The sequence below is a fragment of the Epinephelus moara genome, chromosome 4 (assembly GCF_006386435.1).
Source record: "Epinephelus moara isolate mb chromosome 4, YSFRI_EMoa_1.0, whole genome shotgun sequence".
In the NCBI taxonomy this organism is placed as follows: Eukaryota; Metazoa; Chordata; class Actinopteri; order Perciformes; family Serranidae; genus Epinephelus; species Epinephelus moara.
Window position 1 is genome coordinate 13799574 of NC_065509.1, and position 16941 is coordinate 13816514.

Sequence of the window (16941 nt, forward strand, 5' to 3'; positions counted from 1 at the left end):
TTTGTAGTTAATTTGTGTCTCTTTGCAGTGCCTTTGCATCTCTCCGTGGTCATTTTGAGCATTTTCCTTGTCAGTACGTGTTAGTTTGCGACATTTAGAAGGTGAAGGCCAAAGGGCCACCTGACACTTTGGGCCCCTGAGCCTGTGCCCGACAGGCTCTTTCAGTAATCCAGCCATGATCTGAGTTATTGTATAAGAATCATGTTGTTAGAGCAATTTAATAGCTGCAATGTTCTTGTCTGCTTGTGCAATCTACAAAAAAGATCAGCCAGTGGTGTGTGTCAACTTAATTCTTTTTACAGTTAAGGCTTTAAAAATATCTGCAGTCTTTTTTTCTTTCATTTAGGATGAGCTGATATATAAGGGAAGTGTCACTTCTGTCACTAAAACACAAAGCCACATAGATAAGTTAGAGGTCGTTTATTGTTCTCTCTGGACTGGTCCAGAGCAAGGCGAATGATATGCAGTAAAAAAGGCATTTGTCAGCCCAACAGTCGTAGTGAAGCATCAATCCACAGGCACTAGGCGTGGAGCATGAGTTTACCAGAGTGTTTGTGTAAATGTAACACCGTATAGTCCATGTAGTCTAAGACCAGCTTCTGTGTGGCTTATGGAAACATCTGTATGAGTGGATGTGAGCTGATGTACATGAGATAGTCACTTTTGTTCTGTAACTGCCTCCTGCAGTTGCTCCTCTGATGCAGAGGGCTCAGTAACTTCAGTTGCTGTATCGTCTTTGTTCATGGTGACCAGTGGGACTTCTTCGTCCGCCGGGGTGGGTGGAGGCTCCGCACTGCTCGCAACACTTGCTGGGGAGCCGTTGTGATTGGAGGATGTGTCTGCAGGCTGTGTTCCTCTCTCCACAGTCATGTCCCAGTCCTGGTCTGAAGGCTGAGGTAGACTCGCCATGAGTTCCTTAACACACACACACACACAACAGCAGAGTAAAGGTGAGAAATGTGTTTCACTTCAAGCTGATGTTGTACTGGATCCTGTCAGTGTGTAAACATGAATGTGACTGTACCTGCTGTCTCTCCAGGTCATTGTTCCTCACAGCGCTAAGCAGGCTCTTCGTGAAGCTTGCAAGCTCGTCGTATTTTTGTTTTTGGTTCTCTAGCTCTATCTCTAAGAACTGCACTTCCTCGTGCTGTGACAGATGGATTCAAAGAAATGCAAAAAGTTAATTCACTGCTTGAGGTCTTTGTGAGTTACAATGATTTTATCTTAGCATCACACCAATTTTCATTCAACAGTAAAACGGAAGGATTGTAACTGCAGCCATCAGATTACACTTGGTCAAACTGCCATAGTCTTGTGTGTGTGCGTGTGTGTCTTCACCTTGAATTCCAGCAGGCTCTGCATTTGCTCTCGGTCTGAAGCCAATAAGTCACCGCCATCATCATCGTCATATTCGTCTTCCTCGTCCTCATCGATTACTTCGATCTTCTGTTTAAAAAAACCCCAAACAGATTAGATCAAATTATTATGAAACGTGTAAGTCTTATGGTGGCTATTATCTGCTATTGGTTTTATTCCTTAGGTTCTATTTCTGTAATTGACAGTATTATGTATTATGTATTATGTAAATTTTGTATTGCAGTTTTGGAAGAAAGGCGCTACATATATGTTGATTAGTTTTCTCTAAGAAACAAATCATACTCTTGTGTAAAGGAAAAACAAGTCTTTTACTGAGTCTTGTTTGTAGAATGCAGTGGCAACTGTGTTGTCTCAAAAAGTGCTGTAAGGATAATAGTGATTTAGCTCACACTAACCATGAAATACTAAACTGGTCTGGCGTTTCACCTTGCTATCTTTGCATTTTGTTTTGCCGCTGTGTCTCTTGGATGCCTGCTGTTTACGGTCTGACCTTGCTACTACCTGTTTATAAAGCCCTGGCCTCACCTGAGCACTGTGGGGGTACACACCCATAAACGTCCCGAACACAGAAAATAAGAAGAAAGTAAGAAAATACAGGCAGAGTCTCTGCAGATAAATACACACACTGCCACACACTGATTGGCTCATAGGTCATTATTGAGAGGGATTACTTCTGTATGAGTCTATATATTGTTTTATAGGGAAATCCTGCATAGAATTGATTTAGGTTAAAGTCAATAATGACAGAAACATGGCTTGGGAGAAAGAATCGCAGTGATATTTGGGTCCATATTGGATGAATCCTTTTAACTGATACCATCAGACCACTAGACCAGGCACTTCCTGCAAAGCTGCATTCTTAATCATTTAACTTGTGTTTTCCATCAGACACTGATAGGATACAATCTTATGTGAAATGCTGTCTAAAAAAGACAAATTATTGGATTTCGCTGGACTACAATCACTGAAATGTTCAATATAATTTGATCACTCAAAACACTAAACTATCAACAGTTTGCATTGAATAAAACTAAACTAAAACAGTTATGGTTTTCTCTCTAAGATAAAACAAAAAAATCCCAAACAGTTTGACTAAACGTGATAAAAAAAAGATATTTGACACAGGACTTGGGACTGAAAAACAGAAATAGATGACACTAGCCCTCATACATTTTATCACACTGGAGTATGGACTATTTTGCGATCAGCACCCATTCCTAAGTGGCTAAATCTAATGAGGCTGTACAGTAATTTCAAAGAAATAATGAAGTACCACATTATTGGCCAGTGGAGCAGCAGTGGACATATCTATTCCATCCTCTCCGTCTCTGTGTTGTGAGTCGATGGTGCCATCTAGAAGCCAGAACACCGCATGAATGCTGAGACACACAGTTTATACTGACTCAGGTGTTTGTGTGTGTGTTGTATCAGACAGCAGCCTAACCTTCAGACAGGCAGAGAGAGCCCTCATCATTCAAGTCATCTCCGAGTTCGGGCGTTCTGAGCCCCTCCTCGTCGGGGCTGAGGGCCACCGGAGATTCGTTTCCTGGAGATGAGGTTGAGAATACAGCAGGCCCACCTTTGGGTGGAGGGATTTCAATACCCATCAGACGGTACTTCCTCCGCCTGTTACTGATCCATGTCTGCCGAGTGGAAAACACAAAAGACAATGTGGTAAGTGTCACAGACGTGGAAGAAAAATGTTCAACTAAATTTTAAGGATATAAATCAGCACTTCAAAATGAAGTGTCCAACAATAATACCACCTGGAAACACTGGAGAGGCAAAGTTGTAAAGTCGTCTATTTCGACTTTAAGTCAGGACAAAAAAAATCACCAATGATAGTTACATTAAGCCTTAATTAAATAAGTTTTAAGTAGATGTTTAACTATTGCTATGATATGAAGATTATCCTGACAGTGACATAGTGTTTCTCTACATAGATTTTTCTTCCTTGCAATAAATATCCCAGTAAGTGAGATGGCAGTGGGTCATGTGTGTGTCAGGACTGCGACCCTATATTTAGTCCATCAGCATTCCTGCTGTGGCCCTGATATATAACGGCATGACTTTTACACAACTTTGAGTAAGTTAGTTAGAAAACTTCTCTGACCTAGAACAGTTGCTCTTCCCTGTTTTCTTCTAGCCCACTAAAGTTCAGACAAGTAAAATAGTCTTGTTTTCACTAAATGTCATAGACAAGTGGCCAGACAGTGTGAATAAGGCTCACAGCTCTCGAGGTCTACACAACAATTCACAGCTTCAAGGACACAGCAAAAATGTTATGCCAGGAGGGAACCCAAACTTTTCTAGATTTCTCTGTATTTGTTCAACACTGGGAGTATTCAAAACGAAAGCTTAACCTGTGGAGTTGGTTACCTTGACTATTTCAGTGTCTACATTGAGTTGGTTCGCTGCAGCTGTGATCTTTTCCCTGCAGACTGAGCCCAGGCTGGTCATGCCTCGGTCCCAGTAGCGCTTCAGTTGGATGAGATCCCCGTCGCTGAACTGGGTCCGATCCTGCAGCTGAAAACACACACCTGTTAGACCTGTCTCACACTAGCTTTATTACATACCAGACAACATCAGTGTAAGAGTGTAATGACAATACAATAAACCTGTTACCCTTTAATGTTTTTTCCTATATAATATATTCACAATATTGTGTTTAAAGTGACAAAAAAGTACTAACTGTTCTCTTTCTGGAGTTGCTGATAACCCAGGGGGCAGCAGACACACTGACTAAAGTCTGCAAACAGAGACAGACACAGTCAGGTTAAGTCTTTCAATTCACTTTGAAGGAAAGCAGTAACAACATCAGTACCTGCAAAGACCTGCCCTACTCTCCCTCTGACTGGCTAGTGCTCGTTGCCCTCATTGCTTGGGTTCGTTAGGTTAGGGCAAGAGGAGTGAGATGGGTTATGATTAGGGTAAGAATGTCAGGGAAAAGCCCATTGGAAGCAGACTAAGGTAGAGCAGGGCCGGTCATTGCTAACCTAGGAAATGCAGATTTGCTTATCACCTACCTGTGAGCTGGATTCCCCTGTAAGTGAGGTCTGTGCTGTGACGGAGTAGCTGCCCTGAAGAGGTGTGTTGCTGTGAAGCAGTGTGGGTCTGGAGCTAGTCATAGGAGGTGTGTGGCTTCCCCTCAACACCGACACTTCAGCCGGGGTTGGGCTAGCTGACGTCTGCTCCCTCTGGATGTGTGTTTGCGCGGCCAAATTTGCCAACTCCTCTTCCCTTTGCCACTCATCTTCTTCATCTCCAGTTTCCATGGCGATGGAGAAGTTCTGACTGGCATCCAGAACATAGGGCGCAGGCCTATGACTCTCCTGGCTTTTCCGCGTAGACACATGACTTGACCTAAGTCTTTCTCCCTCGCCTCTTTCTGACAAGGTGAAGACCTGCTGGATACGAGGTGTCTGTTCAGAGGAGGGACCAGAGTTCTGTACCGGGAGGGAGACCCGAGTCTTCTGAGGAGCAGGTGGTTGAGGTTGGGGGTTGGAGTGAGGTCTGGATTGAGGTTGAGTTTGGGACTGTGGGGAGGAGGACCAAGGGCGGGTTTGCGCTGTACCGTACTGCCGAGTCCAGCTGTGAGGTACCACCCCTGCTCCTGCACTTACCCCTGCCTCTCCGAGGGATAACGTTCCCTTCCTGACTGCAGTGTAGACTAAAGGCCCTGAGGCAGATGTGAGGGGTGGGAGGTTTTGAGAGAGTGAGACAAGCTTGGAGTTGAGGGGTGAGGTGGTGGAGCTGTTTCGGCTCTGCAGGGCCCGGTTGATCAGAGATGAGGATGTGTGCGCAGAAAGCTCAGAGTCTGACTGAGATGGGGGGGCTGTGGGTCTCGGTCGGGAGCGAGGGACGGAGTTGAGAGAGTAAATCCCGGTCAGTATGACGTCGTTATTGTTGTTGTTGTTGTTGCTTCCGCTGCTGTGGGGAGAGGAGGAGGAAGGGGAGGAAGATGTTGACGAGAAAGAAGGGAAGGACGAGGATGGTGGGAGAAGGTGCACGCGATTCTGGATGTTCCGCGCCGCAGCCAGTTCAGCAGGAAGCAGTGCCCCCGCCGCCAGGCTGTGATTGGACAGTGAACCTCCGGGTAATGAGTGATTGGAGAGTATTCCCCCGGCGAGTCCGTGACTGGATAAGGAGTGAGACATGCCTCCATTCTGTTCTACCCTGGAGGCGAGCTTACGTCTTTTGTTGCCAACCCATGTCTGCGGGGAGAAGAGCAATCAGTTCAGTAACATCACTTAAAACACACATTCTGCAACGCACTACAGGGACTAATTCAACAAAGTGAGGATAATAATTCATGACTCGGCATTAGATGGAGAACTCACGGGGAAGAGACGAGACTCGCCGTCTCAATTACTTGCCCCCACTAAAGGTGCAACACAAATCAAAGGAAAGAGTTCTGCCTCACTCTCGCTCATTCACAAACACACAAGGACATTTTATGGGCCTACCCGGACCACACTGAAGTCCAGTTTGGCTTCCTGAGCACACTGCAGTATTAGCTGGAAGCAAGCCTTGCTCTGATTGGTCATCCCATTATCATAGAAACGTTCCAGGATCCTCTGCTGCTCAGCTGTAAAGACTGACCGCAGGTTCATCTGATAGACAATCACAAAGATAAAGAACACCCCAAAACTTTGTATTACACAGGAAGAGCTCAGTGACAGATTGTGGTAGATGATTAGTTTAAAGAGATAATGCGGTAAGAGCTAACTTAAAGTTCATGACACTTGTGCAATTTCCTCTATAATGGACTGCAGTATCAGGGGTTTTGTTTAATACTTTTTTGTTAAACATTTATTAAGCAAATGCATCAACTATGACACAATTCAATCCCCTGAGAGCGTCATAGTCTCAAGATTACAACTGCAGCAGTCATCCCTGTATTTTGTTTTCAATCTGTCAGATTTCAAGTCATGTCATCTTTGCCCCCCCTCGCTCATACTGGAATACAATTCTTGATATACTCACAGTCTGCAGGCCACGCCTCTGTGACCATGCATCCATTCTGCTACTGGAGGGGAACTCCATTCTGATACTGGAGGGGAACGGGGCAGCCATGCAGATCACAGCAAAACCTCCATGTTTCTAGATTTGCGCCGTTTTGATTGTACTCATCGTGTGTCTCAGTGCACCTGTCACACTGCTGGGTAATGAGGCTGAGGAGACAGCAAGGCAGACTTTGCTTAAGAGCGTGAATAAAAAGAGTATGAAACAATACCAACTCAACCTATGTCATTATGAGCATGAATCTGTACTAATACCAACAACAGACGAACAATCTTTTCTGGATCGAGATTGAAAAACTCACTTCCATCAAGTTGTAGACAACCAGTCAACACTTTGTCATATAATACATTACAGATTACATCAAGCATTGTAAGGCTGTAAAATATACAACCCACTGTCAGTCATAAAATAATAGGCTATGAGAAGCCGCGGTGTAGCATCAATAACACCATCAATCAAGCTAATATAATGTGTCTACAAGTTATTGTTCTAATCAGCTACTGAAAACCATTGTGCACTTGCATTAACCATAGTCACAATTACACACATATTAATTACAAGTTATACTAGTCTTTTCAGCAAAAAAAACGAAATAGTATAATAATAATATTAATAACAATAACATAATAATGTATCACAAGCCTATTCAAGTTAATATTTCAACTTCAAATGTTGTTTATTGAAGCTTTTTGATGACATAATTCAGTTTTAACATGCCTGCGTGTACAAACAATACAGACACAGTGATATACGACGTTAAATAATTTGCTTTTTGTGAACACAGCTTGCTTTTATCTTTCAAAGTGCCACACACATAGCAATATTCATTTATGGGATACACTGTTGTTAATGTGTGTTGCGTTTGCACCCTACAATAAACGTCGGAGAAAAGAGAAAAGCAGCAACCAGCTCTGATAAAGTAACAACACAGCACTTCCAGAGAGCTGAAAACTCTGGGATAAGTTGTAAATACAGTAGTTAGTAGTCAGTAGTGGTTTGATAAAGACAGAAACGTTACATACGGGAATGTTGTGCGACCAATAAGCATCCAGCAGGTTTATTTTGGCAGGCTGACTGCGCATGGCTACAGTCAATATGGAAACATTACGGAGCGAATTAGCGAACAAATTGTGGGCACGTCAGATTAGTATGCCACCGAGGCAACAGCCTGGGGATTCACAAACACTATCCCCACACGGGAACAACATGCCATAACTTTACGCCAGCGAGCCAGACAGTAAACAAGACGGGTAAGCGCCGACATCACCACAATGGCCATACAAACAGCACACGTTAGCTTGCAGGCCCGAGCGGCCATGTCTGAGCCAGCCCAGCGTTAGCTAGCATTAGCATAGCTTTCCCCATGGATAGCTGCAGCTAAACTTTTCCTTCAAATCTGTGATTTCCCGACCCTGGCATGGTCCTTCTCGCTGACCCTGCCCGCGAGCGGATACGAACCAGAAACGAGTCGCGGTACCCCTTAGCGAAAAGTAGAACCACTTTGCCTACTTACCATTTTTAATGTCAAAATCAGACGGACGTTCAAATTCAGCAGATTTCTTCACCAGTCCCCTTTGCTAGACAATGAAATCAGAACGTCCGATCATCAATTCTAATCATGATTGTGACGTAGCGGCAGACAGGAGCCAATGGGAGCTCAAGATCATCGCTGTGACATTCGGAAAGGGCTGAAAACTGAGCACCGTGGTCCCGCCCACCATTGACTTTGTTCAGTGGGCTGCTGGAGGAGGAGGTCACAGACATGGAAGCAGCTCAAAGTTTGGATGGGAAATGGTCTGTGTCCTCATCACCTCAACATGCCAAACTATCATTAAAGTGTTTGTAGTTTAGTTAAAGCTGTGCTTGGATGTACAGCAAACCCTGAAGATGTTTAAGTGGACTGTATCACTGCAGGCTATAAAACATGTCACTGTTTAATCAGACAGCAAATGATGTGTTTAGATTTCAGTCTCTAACTTTTCATCTATTATTAGATGTAATGATGACAGGAAAAGGCTGTTTATTAGTGATGGTTTTGTTTCTATTTCAAAGGTAAATGTTAAAATAAGCATTTTTGAAATTACAGGTTTACATTACATTTACATTTACATACACTGTAAACTTTGTACAACATGCTTTGGCAATACTGCACTTAACTTTAGTCACACAAATAACAATTGTATTACTTTTTCATATTAATAATCAAATGATAGAAAGTATGACAGATGTTTTAGAAAAATAATTCAAAGTCATCTGTCATCCTTAAGTAAGGTATACTGCACCTTCAGCAATTACAGCTGATTTAGGTACTGTCTTATTACAGCCTGATAGCTTACTGGCAGTTTATTAGTTTTATACTTTATACTCTCCAAAATGGCAGCTGAGACAGTCCCTTGTGTGGATGTGAGCTCTTGAGGTTTGAGTTTTTTATGTGTTGGGTGTGGTTTTTCCTCTTCATTTACATTCTGAAACTGGTTGTTCCAAAGATAAGGTCTGAATTAGGAAAGAAATCTTTTAGGTTTTCAGCTCCTAATGTTTCGAACAAGCTTCAGTCTGAACTACATTTACACGCACTGATTCCTTTGACTGATTTTAAAGAGAGAGTGGAATCTTTGGAGTCCTGGCTTTCGGTCTGTGAATGTTTTATCTGATTGTATGAGTGTTTGTTCATGTTTTTCTAATTATTGTCAACTGTAACTATGTGACTGTATCACTGCTGTCTTGGCAAAGTCTCCCACGAAAAAGAGATCCCCCATCTCAGTGGGACTAACCTGGTTAAATAAAGGTTAAAGTAAACAAAATATATTAGGAAGACAGAAAGACACAGAGCATGAATAAAGAATTTGGCGACAGCAATTCAAACTATTATAATAAATGTTTTCTTTTTTTAACCAGGTTAAAACAAAAAATCATTTCTGAGTTACCTTGCCAATAACATAAACACAACTATATTTTCATTTGAAGAACATTGTACATCATTATTATTACTTCGTGGAGCAGCCCTGTCTGTTTGAAGGAGCTACATGGCATCCTGCACTTTGAAACAAATTTGTTTTGTCTGTTTTTTTCCGTGTAAAAGAAATAAAGTCATTTTAATATATAATCAGTGTGTTTTGTGATCTGTTCCTATATATGTGTGTCTGTGTTTGTGTATGCTTACTTTTTTGGTAGGGGTCACCAGCGCTGTAGTGGAGGGTATACACAGGTATACCGGGTACACACTCCTCTTTTTCTGGCTGTTTAGGGCCTATAGCATACCCACCTATCAGCCAAAAAGTTACTGGATTATATAGGAGAGTATACCCTCTTCCTCCTCAGTTTAACTACAAGTATCATTACACCACAGGGTGTCACATATTCATTCTCTTTATTATTATTCCCAGATTAAGCTATTTACACACTTAACTGCACAGGCAATTATACAGACACTGCTGAAAATGGTGTTGATGGTTGTTGTAGTCTCACCATAACAATGTTTTCTAGTTTGCTCTTTGGTATCTTCCCCTTTGTTTTGTTTCATTTTGAGGTATCCAACTATCTATCTATCTATACATATATATTTGAAGTGAGTTGGGTGGTGGTGGTGTGTGTTGAGGGGGGATGCTGCTCCAATCCATGACGTCACCTGTGTCCCAGGTGCGCAGCAGGGGGCGCTGTTCCTTACAGCTGAGCCCATGCACCGAGCAGCAGCGCCTGACAACTGATGCTGATTTCCTCATCCACAGATGGTGAACTTAAAAAACCAGCTGACATGTAAGCATCACCTTGCCGTGTGATGTAGCACGCGCTCCCAGCAGGCGCAAAAAAAGAAGTACGCAGACAAAAACAGCCTTCAAATATATATGTATAGCTATTTAAAGACTAATGAGACGAATTATGAAAAATACAAATAATACAATCATAAAATGAAATATTATTATTAATACCTTAGTGCACTGTATATATGATTTATCATGGTGAATAGGCTATGTGAATTTCATGAAAGGGTTGGTTAAGTTATTTTTGCGTGCACCCTTGCCTGTCTCTGTATGCATGTGTGCATGTGTGTGTTTAAGGCAGGGGGGAGACCGAGGGAGAGATCCTCCCTATATGGTGTGCGTTGCACCATTCCCTGGTCTGTGTTATGAGTGGTGGCCCTTGTGATGCTGCAGCGAGGCGGGCGGGAGGAAAAAGAGGAGAGGGGAGGGGTCGCTCCATCCCCTCGCGCCCACCGAATCCACTTCTCACAGCGCGCGGGCTGCTGGCGGGAAGGCACGAGGAACGGAGAGAGAGAGAGTGAGGGAGCAGAGCGAGGGAACGAGAAGGGAGGGAGGGAACGGAGGAGAGCGAGCGTGTGTGTGCGTGTCTCCCCGTGTGTGCGCGTGGATTGCACCACCGCATCCCGTTCACCGTTTCTGCAGGCGGCCATGCTCTGATGGAGAGAATAAAACTGACAAAGCTTTCTTTTTCCTCAGATTTAGCCTCCGCCGTGTCATTCCAGATGTGACTGACAAGTCGTTTTATGTCGCCCGCATTGAGTCCTGTGCCGTTCATCTCGGAGAGACTGTGACACCATGGCTTTGGTTATGGAACCTATAAGTAAATGGACACCAAAGCAAGTGCTGGACTGGATGAAAGGTAAATTTCAGATCCCTTAATTGCATCTGGTTGATTGTGTTCACTGTGGTTTAAATGATGCTGATGAAGATGATGATGATGGTGGTGGTGAGCAGCGGAGGGCCACACTGTGTGCATGTGTGTGCTCCTTATCCAAAAAAAAATACCTGCAGGCTGACGTGTGATTTCAGCCGCTGGAGCTGACTAGTGTGAGACTGATTAAAGTCACCAAAGTGGAGTGGATGCGTTTGAGCCGGTGCAGTGAAATGGATGTCCCCAAGAAGCAGGGAGTGGAGGCTCAGCATTCTGTCATCTCGCTTGCTTGAGAGCGCATCCCTTCGCAAGCCAAGCCTATAGGCTGCTGCTGCTGCTGCTGCTGCTGATGCTGACTCCATCAGCAGCAGCAGCAGCAGCAGCAGAGCTCCCGTCAATGAATGTGGAAGATATGTCATCTGCTCTTTCACTCACTGCCACATGCTCCGAGCCCACATCGCCACTCGTTGAATGTGTGCGCTTGTGCCTGCGTGCACGCGCGTGTTTGATTAATGTAGTTAGCTGCATGCACCCACCACACCACCCCCCCCCCCCCCCCCCCCCCCCCCCCCCCCTCCCCGCCCCNCGTGCACGCGCGTGTTTGATTAATGTAGTTAGCTGCATGCACCCACCACACCACCCCCCGCCCCCCGCCCCCCCACCACCACCTATGCCAGCCGTACAGTCAGTTTCAGCACCGTGGACAGCGCAATGCCGCCTACCATATAAGGCAAACGCACCGATCACACTTGCTATTTTTTGCTGTTGCTCGCTTTGCTGGCGCGAGATAGGTCCCTTCAAACAGACAGTATGAATGAGTAATCACTAATCATGCCTAATCATGCGTGTGTGCGTGTGTGTGTGTGTGTGTGTGTGCGTGCGTATGTGTGTGTGTGGTAGGAGCCGCTCACACACACTCATGGTCAGACACAGAGCTGTGAGAGCAACTGTGGTAGGCCTACTGAGAGACAATGAAAATAGGGAGGGAGGGTGTCCGCAATCCCTTACTTAAGAGAATGACTTAATCACTTCTTGTGTGATGACTCAAACCTACAATGCAATGTTGCTATAGATACTTGGGATGTGTGTGTCTGCATTCATCACACACATGGAGTGATTGCTTTCAGCATCTAATCCATGAATCTATCTAAAACTGTTTATTCCTACATGTGTTTCAAGGCTACTATAGCTCCTTTTCATTATGGCAAAGCACTGATGTCTGAGATTAGAAGTCAAGGAGGTTGTCAGACCCTCAGGGGACACAGCGAGGGAGTGTTTGGGATGCGTTACGTTGAGTGATTACGATGATGTTCCTGGTTTTATAATTGCTCTCCTCAGCCACAGTAAGCAGCCAGTGGAGTTACGGCTTCATCCTCTGATCTGTGGAGTGTTCACTTGGAAAGCTTTGCTCCCGCACCTTTCCTTAAGAGAATTTGATTGCAGATTAGATTAGTAACAAGGCCAAATGTGGTTTGAATTTTATAATGTGAAAAGCATACCGAAAATGTTGGTTTTAGTTCAGTTTTTTGGATGCCATGGACATATTTGGGCTCGCAAGACCTCAAAGTGAGATAGAAAGTCAGATAGTAGTAATCACTTAATGCCAAATGTGGAATTAATTACACTGTCCCATGTCTCAAAACATGCTGCCAGTGTAGGCCAAGTTATCAGCCAGTCAGTCCCACAAAACCATGTGCTAAAATAAAATCCTGCATGTGGCAGTGATTTGCATTCCACCCACGGCAATCCAATGATTCCCCTCCTCGTACAGGCTCCAGGAACACTAGCTTTGAGCAATACGTATGTGAAGACTGCATGTGAAAACATATAAGTTGGATAAAAATGTTCTATTGCATGCTTGCTCCTGTCTGCCAGTGAGGAAAAGACACATTTTCACATCAGTAATTTCAAGTGTTGTCTTCCTCAATCTCAAATCGTGCTCACTAGGACATCACCACAATAGGAACTGAAAGTGTTGATGTAATTCAAAGCAAGGGCTGACAGGGGAAAGACAGCACATGCAGATGTTAGTAAGTGACATGAGTAAAACCTACTTAATCTGGGGAAAAAAAGATCATATTTCATTATATGTCAAACACGTTATTATTATGTTATTGTTATTATACGAAACAACCTCTTAGGTTTGTCACCAGTAAAGTAAAGACAAAGAAAAATATACACACTTGCACCCAAAGTCTTGAGGGAACATTGTTTCATCCGCTCCCCTCTTGGTCTCCTCATATGTGTCCTTTGAAAACAAGTCTCCTGGACTCCTCCACATGAAGAGCCGGGGCTCAGAGATTCACTTTCATAGACGTTCACCAACATCTCCCAGTGTTGTCCCCGTTCCCGTGAACACCCCTCCTTTTGCCGGCGGGGCTTCAAACATAGACCCTCAGTGGCAGGCTCACGCTCAGATCTTATTTTCTTATGAATAAAGTAAAAGGCGAAAGGCTAGTATTAATCTGTGCGCTTACAGGGGCTTCACTGTGGCCTCTTTTTCTGAAAGCACTTCATCTCTCTCACGCTGATCTGCGTGCTCTTGTGCCTTTACAGGGAGCAGTGACATTGAGACCTTCCTTAAGAAGTACATAGTGATTTCTCTTGCTCACCATAAGAGAGAAGAATACTTTAATGTAGAAGAAGACAGCAAACATTTGTCTACACTAAGACAAATTGCTATCATTTGTGTGTGGAGGGCAGGGGCATCAATCGGCCATCATAGTCTTTAGTTTCTCAGTCTTTCATGTTAGAAACACTGGGCCTTTTTGCCTGTGCACAGTGGCTAATTGTGGCAATGTAGCTACACCTCTAGCTGAATTGTATGCACAAGTTATTATTATTATTAGTTAGGGGGGCATGCAGTGCCTCCAGTAGACGCCTCCAGTAGGAAAATGCAACAAAAGCCTCCAGAAGGACTAAAACTTGAGACACTACAGCTCCTGACCGGCACCCTGACCCCTGAGCCATGGGGGTGCCCCTGAATTGTGCATGCTAGCCACAGAAGTCACAAAATATCATCAATATTCTGTACAGAAATTAAAATATTTTCACAATTTTACTTGCCTTAATGCAAGATTTTTTTTAGATTTATTGGCAGAATATACAATAATATAATATATTTTTTAAGAGTACATATCAACATGTTTTGTCCATTTTTATCAATATTTGGAGCAATAATTCAGATTTTTTACTGAAGTAAAAATATCAATACCAAGCTGTAAAAATACTCAAGTAAAAGTTCTTCATTCCAAAAAAATACTTTATTATCACCAAGATGTACTTATCCTTCCCAAAGTTTTAATATATATATACTATACTGTATATAAAAATCTAAATATCATCAGTAGTTTTAGTTGCTTGATGCTAAGCTAACTTTAGCTACTTTGTATACTGCTGGGTACTGTTACTCTGTTAGGCACTGGTTTTTGCTTCAGCTCCTTAAAAACACTTTTGTCTTACATATTTGTGTATTTTACCAGATATTTAATACTGTTAAATATATTGTTCTTAAACTGGGCGCAGTGAGTGACCCTGACCCGGGAACCCACTGGTTGTCTGGTTGGTACTGGTTGTGAATAGTTTAATAGTTCATGGCACAGGAATTTCCTTTGGGATAAATAAAGTTCTATTGAATTGAATTGAACTGAATTGAACTGAATAGTTTATTATGTAATGATATATTATACTTTATAAAATAATACATATTTTGTATGATTTAGTATGCAAAGTAGTAACAAAAGCTGTCAAACAAAATGTTCTGGAGTAAAAAGTTCATTATTCTCCTCTGAAATGTAGTTTAGTAGAAGAAATACGTAACATGAAATGGTGATACTTAAGTACAAGTACCTCAAAGTTCTACTTCAGTACAGGACTTGAGTAGATGTATTTAGTTACTTTCCATTAGTGGTTTTGGAAGGGGATGTTTTTCATCATAAAGCTCCCTCCACCTTTGAAATAGCTACATTTGCATTCAGGTTGGCCTTGTGGGATCATCGGAGATAGTTTGAATTCTACAGACAGTATCAGGTTTGCAATAGTCATCAGAGAGACACATTTAGGACTGCACTTTTCAGGAATCCATCCTTCCACAGCACAGAGAAAGAGCTAAAATTACAAGCTTCATCCAGGCTTTTTGGACAGCAGCTCCTTCCCCTCATCAGTCCCCTCCTGTCATATGAAAGAATATGAGACAGGGAGACGGGATACTCTGCAATCCTACTGAGAAAACCTGACACAGCTAGCTACCAGGCCAAGCGGCGTATACTGTATCTCTCAGTGCTGTAGAAGGACTGCTCCAGCAGCAGAACACTGGTGAGGCTCACAGAAAGATGACTCATCAGCGTTTGTTTTGATTTGAACACCCACACCGGAGGAGTTTCCTCTATGTGTGTGTGCGAGGGGTATGTATCTGCTGGGGTGTGTGCAGACGCAATTGATGTGTAAAGTATGACGCGTAAGGATCTGTGCTTTAATGTGTTAAGCAGCCGAGAAAAAATGGACTTCTTCTGTGCTCTCCGTGCTGTGTATACCTCATAAGATCACCCTGTGCTTTCAGGCGCACGGTATCGGCAGCCTGCTGATGCATACAGTGACAGGAAAATGAATAAGGCAGTTCACTTTTCCTGCAGTAATCTCTCTTTTCCTCTTTGTGTGCTGAAGTATTGGAACAAAAAGAATGTAAAAATAAAGGTGTGTGTGACGTTGCAGGCTGAGAAAGGGACTGTGAATGACTGAGATCACGAGATGCACACATTTAGATGAAATTCAACACATTGTTGTGTAGCAGTGGTATGACATGGACACAGAAGACGATTTGCTCCTCTGTTGAAAGAATCCCCTGGATGTTATTTGGGCCTTTGAGTGTCCTGGGGTGGGGAGAGTCATATTAACTACCGTCCCATACTGTGTCCTCTGATTTAGTCTCCTGCTGACACGGTAAAGAAGTCTGTGTTGGAAAACACGCGTCCCCTGGCTCTGACTGTGTGCTTGTTGTAGTTTCAGCTGCATTAAAGATTAAAGAGCGTGCCTTATTATGAGGAAACACACACACAAACACACACACACAGAGGAAACTCCTCCAGTCCTCGATGTTCATACACAAAAGAATTTCAGAGATGCATGTGCTGCATATGGATTCACGCGGATACAGGCGCTCTAATGCACATGCTCACTGGAATATATGGTATATATGTATGTATGTGTGTATGCACACTGACACACATGCTTAGACACACAAACTCTGGAGCAGCAGCTTTAAGTGGGGCATCGGTAGTCATGGAAACCAGATCTGATCATGTTGGAGTCACAGCACATGTCATAAGATGGGGAACCAGCAACACACGCAGATGCCCAATCTACATCCTGTATGCTTCGAACGCACATTTAGACACACAGCGAGGTGCATATACATGCCGCACTTGCACACACACACACACACACACACGTACACACACAAGCTTCCCCTCCTGTTTTATGGCCCTGGGCACAGAGAGTGAGAGAGAGCAGGGACACGCATTCAGAAATGGGGAGGCGCGGAGCAAAATGAAAGAAAGGCTGAGGAGCCTAAGATGGGGGAGGAAACAAGGGAGTGTGCGAGGGGAAGGGGTGGGCATGACAGAGAAAGAGGGGGAGAGCACAGAGGCGATGGCAGAGCGGTGCGGAGAATGGGAGGATGCAGTGGGCATCATATCAAAGCGCCCGCTCTATCCGGGCGCTTGGACAGAGGGGCCTGTGTGTGTGTGCTTGTATGTGTTTTACTGGGTTGATTTTGCACCTGTTGTTCCGGAGGATGCAGTTTTACCACCACATATATCAACTTCAAGCAAAGTTTCTCAAACTGGGGGTCAGGCCTCCACATGAGGGCCCTTTGATAAACAGGCAGGGTCACTGGAGATTTCAGGATATGGC

The 16941-nt window shown here is 43.6% G+C and overlaps 2 protein-coding genes across 4 annotated transcripts in view; one reads left to right on the forward strand and one right to left on the reverse strand.

The window, feature by feature from the left end:
* Nucleotides 1–405: 405 nt before the first annotated feature.
* Nucleotides 406–9415, reverse strand: hdx (highly divergent homeobox). Of its 3 annotated transcripts, none has more exons than XM_050042866.1 (11): nucleotides 7916–9415; nucleotides 6364–6551; nucleotides 5844–5990; nucleotides 4404–5591; nucleotides 4070–4126; nucleotides 3757–3903; nucleotides 2822–3020; nucleotides 2654–2730; nucleotides 1339–1446; nucleotides 1025–1147; nucleotides 406–915 (listed from the first exon to the last, which is right to left on the reverse strand). In XM_050042866.1, the coding sequence occupies exons 2-11, from the start codon at nucleotides 6451–6453 to the stop codon at nucleotides 658–660; spliced, it is 2394 nt and encodes a 797-aa protein (XP_049898823.1). In that variant the 5' UTR covers nucleotides 6454–6551; nucleotides 7916–9415; the 3' UTR covers nucleotides 406–657. The 3 variants fall into 3 exon arrangements, with proteins under 3 accessions (XP_049898823.1, XP_049898822.1, XP_049898825.1); XM_050042865.1 differs by having other exon boundaries at nucleotides 2651–2730; nucleotides 7916–9414; XM_050042868.1 differs by lacking the exon at nucleotides 4070–4126 and having other exon boundaries at nucleotides 2651–2730.
* Nucleotides 9416–10665: 1250 nt separating this feature from the next.
* The window catches only part of si:ch211-26b3.4 (connector enhancer of kinase suppressor of ras 2), an 82639-nt gene continuing 76363 nt past the window's right edge, over nucleotides 10666–16941 (forward strand). Inside the window, exon 1 of the mRNA XM_050041898.1 lies at nucleotides 10666–11019. Coding sequence (XP_049897855.1) covers nucleotides 10956–11019 — 64 coding nt within the window. The 5' untranslated portion in view covers nucleotides 10666–10955. The remainder of the gene's footprint in view (nucleotides 11020–16941) is intronic.